We start from the raw sequence: 12,014 nt of genomic DNA on the forward strand, positions 1-12,014 counted from the left end.
ATAGTTTTGGGGGATAAAAGTGTTGGCAAGGCTCTGTTCCCTTTGAAGGCACTGGGGAAAGAACTGTTTGATGGCTCTCTCCTAGCTTCTGGTAACCTTAGATATTTCTTGGCTTATAATGCATCACTCCAATCTTCTGTCTTCACGTGACATTCTCCACGTGTGTCCTTTCAACGTCTGCCTTCTGTGTGTGTTCAGATTGTTCAGTTTCCTTGATACCAGTCATATTGGAATAGGGTTCACCCTAATGACCTCATTTTAACTTGATTACCTCTGTGAAGACACTGTTTTCAAATAATGTCACATTCATAGGTCCTGGGGTTTAGGACTTTGACATATTTTTGAGGGAAGACACAATTCCACCTGCAACATTAATGTACCAAAATATTAACAATGTTAATCACTGTATTTTTTTTTAAGTTTTCTGTTTGTTTTTGTGATGGGTATGTATTGCTTTTATAATCTGAAAAATATTATTCAGAAAGTAAAGTAAATGATTTTTGTAAAAAGTCTCATTTTTGAATTCTATTCATTAGCTCTCAGTTTTTATGTTATATAATTCTAGTTGGTTTAAATTGTTTTCTGATTCAGCAAGAGTCCATTTGCATATTTAGCAATCGTCATCTGCATAATTATACATCTGTGATTATAGGTAGGATAGAAAAAGCTCCCATCTCTGAATTAAAATAGTCTCAGCATTTGTTATCTGTAGAGAGCAGACTGGTGTTATGGTAAGAGGAGGAAAATATGACTAAAGAAGGCGTTTAGCAATAGCATATGAACAGTGTGAACACCATCAGTTACCCCTAAGTCCTGAATCCTAAGGCCATGAAACTTTTCTCACACATTAGGCAAATAGGTGAAGCATCCTTATTAGGCTTCTTGTATGCAAAATGTCTTTCTATTTTGACTAAATGCTAAGCTCTTCATTGGTTTTGTGTGAGTTATTGGGTACTGTTTTTTAAAAGTCAAATATGGCTTTATAAGTTTTCTAATGAACTAAATTCTTTTTTTTTTTTTTCCCCTAGATTTGCCTGCAATGGATAACTGAGTGTTTTTGGAATTATTTAGATTGGATAGAAATCTGCCATTATATTGCTACTTGTGTTTTCCTTGGTCCTGATTATCAAGTATATATCTGTATAGCTATATTCAAACATCTACAACAAGACATTCTACAGCACACTCAGACTCAAGATCTGCAGGTTTTCCTAAAAGTAAGTAACTTTACTTCTAGAGGAAAAATTTTGGCTGAAAGTTAATGGTCAACTTTGATGGGGTGTCTAATGCCAGATATTTTTCTAGACACTCATGAAATCCTAAAAACAACCTTGAGAGGTAGGTATTTATTTTAGAGATGAGGAAACCGAGGCACCGAGTTAAGTAAATTACCCAAGATTTTACAGCTGGTGAGTGGTGCTAGAGAGTGGTGGGCCTAGGATATGAAGTTAAGCTGCCTGGCTACAAAATTTTGCTTTCAGCCAGTATGCTGTGCCAAAAGGGCTTTTTTTTTTTTTTGGATATTCCTATATCTTATTTAGTCAATAAAAGTTCAAGTTACTGTGTGTTAATACAGAGCTTTGATATTTTTTAAAAACATTTAATGTAATTTTCTTATACCTTCATATTTTTCTAAACTATCAAATATTTTTATAAAAGAGTTCCATGAAAGATTCTATCATAACACTCTTTTTAAAAAGTCACTACTATATATAAGTTAATATTTTAAAGCAAGATATAGCTGCTTTCTTTCTCACAATATTGGGACTTTTGAAGCTCTGGACTTTAGAAAATACAAGATATATAAATATAACCCTATGTGTGATTCTGGCTGGAAATCCAACTTTTTGTTTTAAGTTAAAATCTTTCCTTGAATTTAAAATATGTTTCCCTCCCCCTGCTACCCTCAGACACACATATGCACGATATGCATACATACACCAAAACCAACATTAGGTTTGTTCTAGGTGGACAGATAATTTCTACGTGAATTAATTTTGTCTTTATTCTTTACCATTAGATACTTATCAGTTATTTTTCATTTAATGATGATTTTTTGTAAGTACATGTTATTGATCATTTAAGATTGTGAAACTATCAAGGATTTTTACTTCATAAATACTGAATTCAAAAGGTCTCAAACTTCCTACATATATCAATAGAATTATGATCTTAGAAACATTCTTAATGAAATAAAGTATAACAAGACAACGGTCATACATGTAGAAGGAAAACTTAGGTAGAAAAAGAAAAAAGTGGTCTGTAAGAGGTAATTTGGAGAACAGGGATGGTTAAGTAAATGAGAATTATGTTGAGGACAAAATGTGGCTTCCTTTTCAGTAAGGGACATTTTCATTAGTTGCAATGGTCAGTTATAGAGATTTCAGAGTCTGAAATTTCCCCAAACTCTTATATTTTTATATCTCCTAACCTATAATTCTCTAACCTCGTATCCTACTTTAGTTTCTCTTATAGTGTTTGTCACTGGATGAAATTATTTTAGATATGTTTTGTCAGTCTTCCCCAGTATAATGTGTAAGTTCCACAAGGATTGTGGTTTTTTTTTTTTTTTTTTTTTTTTTTTTTTTTTACTTTATTTATTTATTTATTTATTTATGGCTGTGTTGGGTCCTCGGTTCGTGCGAGGGCTTTCTCCAGTTGCGGCAAGCGGGGGCCACTCTTCATCGCGGTGCGGGGACCGCTCTTCATCGCAGTGCGCGGGCCTCTCACTATCGCGGCCCCTCCCGTTGCGGGGCACAGGCTCCAGACGCGCAGGCTCAGTAGTCGTGGCTCACGGGCCCAGCCACTCCGTGGCATGTGGGATCTTCCCAGACCAGGGCTCGAACCCGCGTCCCCTGCATTAGCAGGCAGATTCTCAACCACTGCGCCACCAGGGAAGCCCCAGGATTGTGGTTTTGTCTATCTCGTTCACTAATGTATTTTTCAGTGCCTTGAACAGCACCTGACACAGAGCAGGTGCTCAATAAATATTTGTTGATAGAGCAAACAAAGAATGTAAATAAATATAAAGGGAAAGATGAATGAACTTAGTTTTTATTCACATTGAGTAACAAACATTACTAACATCTTCCTTTCTATTAGAAGGATATCCTTATATTTCATCACCTTTAAATCTGTTTGATGTTGGTGATTATTGCAGTTTCATCCCTTTCTTGATTACTGCCAGGAAAAATTATAATAGGGTTTACAAATGGTGACCTCTTTAAATATTTCCAGAACTCTGTTGTGTTCTGAGCATAATGTTATCAATTTAAAACTTAAATTTAAAGAATTTTAAAGTGAGGGTAAAAAGATTATCTTTACTACCTAAGTCCTATTTAAATTTCTAAAATATTAATTGAATTGGTTTAAATCCAAACTAAGAACATGTTGGCAAAGAATTAATTTTAGCACTTGTCCTGGAACTAACCTTACTTCTTACTCCTGCTATTTGCATTCATCTGAGGTATTAGGAAAAATGCCTTTCTAATACCTTTCTATTACTGTGACTTCACTTTATTTTCAGCAGGTAGGTCTCACGGTCACTGATTTCTTTTGGTGGGTATTTTTCTTGTGAGATAAATTCCAATGTAGTTTATTTTTAAATATGCATTTACATACCCCTTTAAGTACTCCATTAAGCCCTGTTACAATCTCTTCTTTGCAAGGGATATAAACATATGTATACTATTTTTCACTTATTCACATATTACCCAATCATGAAATTTTGATTAAGGAAGTGATTTTTATTCTTCCTTCCCTCAAAAGATCCCCCCAGTCAGAAAGATATATGATTTTAAAAGTCCTCATTAAACTACCATTAGGGAGATTAAACCTTGGAAATTATGTTTTATACCTGATCCAAAATCTCAGACTTGTACAAAAGGAAAAAAATTTATCAATAATTCTCCATATAACTACATACCACAGCCATAATAATATTCTTACGTTGATTACATGTTGTGCCCTGACTCTACATATTTAATAATGACTGCTTCTGAGAGGAAAGAGGAGGAAGAGTAAAACAGGGGACTTTTACTTTTTATTGTGTATATTTATGTGGGCTTTTTTTTTTTTGAATTTTTGAAGAATGGGCCCATGCTTCTTTTGTAATAAAACTACTTTTTAAAAGGAGGATATTAATCATTATATAAAAATGGATAGAACAAGCATCTGACTGTGGTAAATAAGTTCAAATAATCAGGCCCAATTGAATTAGTTTCCAAAATACTGGAAAACCACAAACATGTTTTCAGTTACAGTATTATCAGTTATCCCGAGAAACTTGAGATAATGAGATGATTCCAGAAGATTGAAAATACGCAGTTCTTTTCCCGGTTTTAAGTTTCATGTACTGACAGAAGGGGCATGTTGGAAATATTACTTTAGGAATAAAAATCTGTCTGAAGCATGTGTATAGACAAAATACCAACCCATTCTGTATTCACTTTGGTTTAGGCTCAAGATTTTAAATCAGGTAATTGAATCTAGACTCAGTGTTTGAGTTTCTGGTAGGCCACTGAACAATTCTTCATGATCAGTATATTAAAAAGATGACTTGAAATTTCTTAACCCAGGTTTACTAAAAAAAAAAAACCAAGCAAGCAATAAAACTTGTTTATGTTTCCTCATTTGATTAAACCACTAAAAGATTAGATGAATGCCATGGGTATAAGTTTATCAGCAAGGTATTGTCTGAGTTTTTCACAATATCTTTTTAGACACAACAAGAATGTGGGTTGGATAATAGAGAAGCTAAGTGCGTTATTCCCACACTGTGGTGACTGATAGATTAGTGCTGACCTAGAAGGCAACTTCTAAAGGTGTGCTGAAGAGCTTAGTCCTTGGACCTAACGTTTTTCTGTGACAGATGATGGTTCAGAAAATCTGTAGGCATCAAACATTCAGAAACAAAAGCATCATCCGACAAAATAAATATTCTCAAATATCTCAGACTTGAAAGTCTAAAGTTGGGTTGGTTTGTTTTTAATGGATGGATCTCTCTCTCTCTCTCTCTCTCTCTCTCTCTCTGTCATGCACCCACCCACACACAATCAACAAGTGTAGGGAGAATTACTTTGATAGTACTTCAGAAGACCCACTGTTTTAGCAGACTGGCTGTATAACATTCCTCTGCATGGTAATACGCTGACAGCAATCTAGGTTTTAGTTTATGAATTCAACCTGGGGACAAACATCACTGAAATGCCAGGCTAGGAGAAGATTGCCTTCCAGTGAAAATCAGTCGGTGAAGACTCAAAATACTTAATTAAAATGCTTCAACTAAATCCTGCATATTATGGCAAAAGCAATTTATAATTGTGTAAAAATAAGATTAATTTCAACCCATCAGTAAATTGTCAAGAGGGTTTTTTTTGTTGTTACTATTGCAGCTGTGGTTACCTGAGCATGTTGACAGGGTAAGAAATGGAGATCAGACTGAAAAATAAATAAATAAATAAATAAATAAATGTATACTAAGCTCTCAAAAGACAAAAGTGTTTATAGTATTAAAAATAATTCACCATCCAAAGGATCAAACACAACATGCTCAGTATTATTCAACTGTGGTTTTCAGTTATGTTTTCTGCATTGACCTTATATCACTTGAGTCCACCTCAAGTTAAATTCTGCCACTCTGTGTAAGCTTGGGCATGTTGCTTACCTCTCCATGCCTCAGTTTTCTCATCTGTTTAACTGGGCATGAAATAATACCTATCACATAGAGTTGTTGAGGAACTAAATGAGATGATATCTGTAAAATATTTCTAGAACATTATCTGACACATTGCAAGTGCTTTAAAAAAAAAAAAAAAGCAGTTATTTGAGTTTCTACATCCCTGTTCATCCTTCTCTTGTATTTTTTTTTTTAAGAAAAAATGTGCAAACAACACAGCAAAGGAAACAGGATTTTCTCCTGGATCCATTGCTAGACTATACACTTTTGCTCCCATTTTCTTCTCCAGCTCCTGAGACATCTTGGTATTATATCATATCATGTAGTAATACCAGGCATATACTGCAGATCTATGTCAGGAACATTCTCTTACGTTGTATCTGATCAAGGCCTATTCCCTCATTTACCCAGCCAAAACTGAATCATCTCTGTAGTCATCACATATGCCATGTACCCCTCAGCTGAGTTAAAGTCTTTACAAATGCATACTTTATCCTAAATATTTAAGAACATTATGTTCTCTCCAGAACTACACTTTCTGTCTAAACTTTCCTGATCTTAAAAATCACTAGGGTCCTTATTAAAACTGATATACCTAGATTCCTGCCAGACCTACTAAGATAGAGTTTTCATGACAGAGGCCTACGTTGTCAGATTTTAATATAAAATCTCAAGTAGCTTGCAACCTTTAGAATATGTGAAAATGTTACCTTTGAAGCTTGAACACGAGGGATTCAGAAGTTTGGGGAATATTGGGTTCAGGAATTTCTAATTATACCAAACACTCTAGGAAGAATATACTAGAAGAAACGTGACTTACAGGTTGTTTGTGTTTCTACCGCTTTGACCAGGAAGGAAGATCCTTTTTTATATGATAGTTCAGACGTAACACCCAAGAGGTCATCTCTAGCAAGGGTAAAGAGCAGAACTAAGTTCACAAAACCCCTTCTCTCATGCAACTCTAACTATATAATTTGGTGCTTCCTATGTGAGAGATGACATTAATACGAATCCTTTATTAAGTTACCTTAGTGGATAGTAAGTTCTATACCTTTTGTGCCAAACTTATTTTATATGCCTCCTGGTGATTACTAATGAGTTGACTCTTTGTTCCAATTTAACCCAAAGTGACATATCTTACTTTTTTTCCTCCATACGCTATAAAGAGCTATTATCTTTTTTTTAAAAATCACCTTTTGAATGCATTAATAATTAAATATTAGGGAAAGGGTATATCAGAAAATACCTAAACTTGGTCCTAAAATCTTAAAACTAAGGCATGTCATGGGAGCACACTTCGTCTTTTCATGCTTTATATCTATTTACCACCCTCAAAGTCCTTATCTTCAATTCAAATTCCAAATTTACAGGGCTTGCAGTAGGTCTAAAAACATTTCTGCTGGAAACTATTTTTGAAAACTTTGATAAAAATAATGATTGAAATTATAGGTATAGCTTGATTTCCATAATAGGCATATTCTTGAGAAGTTGCAAGAAAGGACAGTAATAGCTTAATATTTTAAGTGAATTGTTCTCTTACATTTTTGGTAAAGGGTTGAAGAGCAGAGACTAGAGTCAATAATCTTTAATGGGCCTGTCCACACTTAACATTACAAATTGGCAGTTCAATCAAGAAAATCTAGCTCAACCATTTCAGAGAAAGTTTAATAAAAATGTTATTATGACCACCGTTAATACCGTGAGTGCTTATTGAATGCCAGGCACTGGGCAAAGGGATTAACATGTACTGCTCATTCACTCATTGACCATTGTCCAGCATCTGTGTTCCAGGCATTGTTGTAGTCACAAGACTAGGCCATGGCCTTGCCAAATTGACCTTAACATTCTACCAGTAGGTAAATAATATGTGAATAAATATATAATATTTCAGGTATTGATAGATCTTATTATAAAGAAATCAAACACAGTAAGGGAGTCAGAGAGTGAGATTCATAGGTGCTGTTTAGATAAAGAGCCCAGTGAAGGCTACTCTGAGGCTAATTAGCCCAGTGAGGCTAATCAGAGACCTGAATGAAGCAAAGGAAAAAAAGCAATACAAAGATTTCTGTACAAAATCCTTCTAAATGAGAAGAAAGACAAGTGCAAAGGCTCAGAGGTTGGAATGAGCTTGGCCCACTTAGAAAGTGTCAAGATGACCATTATGGCCAAAACAAGGTGAGGGAGTAAGAATGGTCGGAGATGAGACAGGAGTCAGATCACATAAGGCTTTATAGTTCATGGTAAAGAGTTCTGACAACACAATTTATGCTGTTATTCAGCCTCTGTCAAATTGAGGCTTAGAGAATCTGTAAACTTTCCCAGGTTCATACTTCTAGTAACTAATATAGGTGAGTTTTAACCCTTTTTTGGTCTGAATCCAAATCCTGTGCTCTTTCTAGTGTATCATTGACCAGTCTGTTTACTTTAAAAAAATCCTAAATTCAGCGGAACTTCTAATTAAGTGCTTTCAGTAGTAAAAGAAAACCAGTGGATACATACTTGAAACTAGATTCTATGTACAAAGGAGAGAGGGAAGCTGTGTATATGTCATATTATATAATTGAATACACACACAGCATTGTGGTTTAGGATGGTAATTTTTAATGCTTTTCTGATGGTTCAACATTTGAAACCCAACATTAATGAAAAAAAGCAAATCAATGAAGGCACACTGGTTGAAAAGCCATTAGGCAGAAAAAGGAAATGCAATATACTCATAATGAACTTCCCAACCAAGACAAACTACTCCAGAAGTAACTTATTAAAACAAGACTTGAACAAATAGTGCACTGTTTATATAAAATGGGATAATGTTACCTTATATAATTACATATGCCTACCTATTTAAAGAATAAGGGAATTCATATTTTTATATAGAGTCCAATATACTTATGTCTATAAATGAAATGGTAAAGCAGTATTCTGAGGAAATGGTCCTTTATAACTTGAATGATAAGCTGGCAGTCTAAATGGTCATAATTACAAAGAAAAGTAATTCACTGAAAAGGCTATAAGAGAACATTTAGGATAAAATGAAACATTCCACTTTGAAGACAAAGTGGAATTCAAAGATTCTAAAATTTTATTCAGAGTTAAAATTGCCTGTGAATTTTAAATAATCTATATAATTTAAAAACATTCCTTTTAAAATGAATATTTAATTCCTTATGAAATAAGACCTTAATAGCCTTATCTTTCTCTTATGAAATAAGACCTCAACTTTACTTGCCATTTTATGGGTGTCTCTTCAGTATAGTTATCAGAGTATTTTCTCTTTATTTTAAAATTAATGTCCAAAATGGAAGCCATAATTCAAAAAACATGTTTTAAGGAAAAAAGTATTTTTAAACCAAGTAGTAGCTATGGTTCTCCATAGGTAGTTTTTATTTTTAAATTAAAGTGGAGCAATAATTAAAAGATGTTAAAATAGGTTTTGCTTATTTTTGCCCAGAAAGAATTATTAGAGTTATTGTTCAAATGCTGTCATCTCCTATTGTAATTCACATTTAATGAACAATAAGCATTCTTTTAAAAATCATGAATATGTACTAAGACAATTTTTCTGGCATTAGGTTTTTTTTCTTCTGGTTAGAATAACACATTAATTCTTTTCCAAGTTAGGTATAGTTTTAGTGAAAGGGTGATTAATGTCAAATCACACATAATTTGAATGAAGAGAACGGATAACTTCATAAGTAGTTCCGTGACTACAACTATAACCGTTTAAAGTGAATTCTTGAACAGTAAGATTGGTCTTACTTCAATCCTATTTTTTTGCCCAAAGAACAAAGTGAAATATGTTTGATAGAGAGAAATTTACATAGTATTTCTGCTATTCATAAGATGAACATCTTTTGATTCAGTTGCTTATACATAAAACTGGAGATATGATATATACCTCAGCTGTTAATGTGTTAAGACAGAGACCTGTCTCATTCATCTTTGGGTCTTCACTGTATAACCAAGGACTTTACATACAATAAGGGAATGAATGAGGTTAATGAATAAAGAAATGAAGCAATGGATAACATCACAAGTATTTTAAAATTAAGAGTAAAGTTCAAATTTTTATGTTCGAGGGTATTAGCTCTAGTCTTAAAGGTGTAATCTTATGCATATAACTTAACATTATTTAGTTTTCTTAGTTATAATATCAGCCTTGTAGATCAGTAATAATACTTTTTTTTAAAATACCAATTAACTTTTCCCCAAAATTACCCAGATTTTAGGTAGTATGTGGCAAGTAAGTGTACTCTTCTCCCAAGTTATGTGCAAGCTGTGAACTATTACTAATCTAGTAGTGATTAGCGAGCGACATCTGAGGCCTTTAAAAACATGCATTCTTACTGAGAATTTGCGATGTTTTCGTAACTACCCTACACTGATGTTTCTCATCTACAGACTGTCTCTAACACAATATTTGGTATCTGATAATATCTTATATTTTATTCTTTTGAATTGTTGTTTATTGTTAGTAGCTTTTGCCTTTAAGCTATATTCTCCAGAAAGGCATGAATTGCCCAAAATTTTTTATAACCTCCAAAACTTCTAACATAATACATTACATTGAATCAAGGATCATGTTTCTTTTGCAGAATTTTTTTGTTGTTACCTTGAAGGGTAGGCATTGCATAGCGAGTATTTGGAGATACTAAAAGAAATAGTCATAAAATTTCCTAAAAGTGTCTAAGATTCTAAATGGATGCTCCTACTATTTTTCATTCTTGAGTGCCTCATTTGGGACGCTAACCATTAAATTCCAAATTAGTATAGACGTGCATAGTACCAACATTATGAATTGCAGACTGTTGGAGATTTTATGAACAGTAGCTGTAGAACTGATATTTCTTGCAATATTATAAGTATCCTTTGATAAGCTTTAGAGTCTTTACTAATTACAAATGTGAACAATCATTCTATAATTGAAACTATTATATCTTAAATATTAGGAAGATTTCATTATCTTGTTTTTTGTTAGCTGTAAAGCATTTTTGGTTTTGAAAACAGGCAACCTTGTTTCATAGGGACATGGTTTTTTGCTATCATATACCTATAGCCTACTAAATAAAAAAGCAGTTACACATTTATTAGAAACATAAAACCCCCATCTATAGCTGAAAAAAAAATGATACATTAACTGTTTAAAACTCATTAATTTAGAATTGTGTGTCTTTACCCAAGCGAATGAACGTCTCTATTTTTTGACAGGAAGAAGCACTGCATGGGTTTCGAGTGAGTGATTACTTTGAATACATGGAAATTTTGGAACAAAACTACAGACCAGTGCTGCTGAGAGACATGTGGAACATTAGAGTACAAAGCACATAGATCATGGAACACGCAATTTAATTTTATGTTTTATTTATTTTTAAAGGAGACAGAGGGACTTAACTGTTTTCTGTCTGTGTCTATAACAACATATGCTTTGTGAATACACAGTATTGTAAATCAGTACTGAGAGTTTTTGAATATAATAGTATATTCGAGTAGGTATTGGCTCAATTGAAGTGAATTCATTTTTGTAAGTTTGTTGTTGTGTAAGGTTGTTTTAGAATCAAATCTAGCTTACTTATAGTTCTTTATGTTTAAGAGTTAGTCTTAACCTACATTTCCTTCTTCCCAGGATGATTAAAATATTTTTTCCAATGAGTTTGGAAGGTAGCAGCAATATTGTAAATAATTGACCAGCCAGAGAGATTCCATAGAGACAAGGAAGACGATTGTTTTCTTCATTTTTATGTCTTTACATATAAAGGAAAATAAGCAAAACCATAACTGCTTATTTTACATATGGAGGAACAAATGATATTTATCATGGCAAGTGGTAAGAAAATTGTCGTCAGACATAATTGTTTTTCTGGGAATTGCTTTTGATACCTATATCAATTTATAATTTTTCATATGAAATGTAGTCTCTACATGGTTCATTTAAAACATAGATTGGTTATTGCATGCTGATATGCATTTGACTCTCGTTTGTTAAGTGGTTTACTCAATGATAGATTTGATTTGTACTGAACTTGAAAACATTAAAGAGAATAGATTTGTAAATTATTTTAAATGACCAACACAGTGTTTTATTTTATTTAAATAGAAGGTTCGGCTCCAGTGAGATTAATATGCTAGGCTCTATTTTCTTATAACCATCACATTTAATATATGAAAGATAAGACACAAAAATATTATTAATTTTTCAGTCAGCAATTTCAACAAGTTTTAAAAATTATAGGTGGAGGTCATTTTGTATTCATTGCTTATATTTAAATATAAATCAACCATTAAAACCATTCTGGAGCCTTTTTTTTTTTTTCAACCAAAAATGGCTTATCTACAGACT

The 12,014-nt window shown here is 33.1% G+C and overlaps 1 protein-coding gene across 2 annotated transcripts in view; it reads left to right on the top strand.

The window, feature by feature from the left end:
- Positions 1–11,732, top strand: part of TBC1D32 (TBC1 domain family member 32) — a 185,970-nt gene extending 174,238 nt beyond the window's left edge. For both annotated transcript variants that reach the window (XM_059941965.1, XM_059941966.1), the window contains 2 exons: positions 1,029–1,217; positions 10,886–11,732. In XM_059941965.1, coding sequence (XP_059797948.1) covers positions 1,029–1,217; positions 10,886–11,005 — 309 coding nt within the window. In that variant the 3' untranslated portion in view covers positions 11,006–11,732. The remainder of the gene's footprint in view (positions 1–1,028; positions 1,218–10,885) is intronic.
- The last annotated feature ends 282 nt before the right edge of the window (positions 11,733–12,014 follow it).

Source organism: Balaenoptera ricei, chromosome 12 (genome assembly GCF_028023285.1).
Source record: "Balaenoptera ricei isolate mBalRic1 chromosome 12, mBalRic1.hap2, whole genome shotgun sequence".
NCBI classification, from domain to species: domain Eukaryota; kingdom Metazoa; phylum Chordata; class Mammalia; order Artiodactyla; family Balaenopteridae; genus Balaenoptera; species Balaenoptera ricei.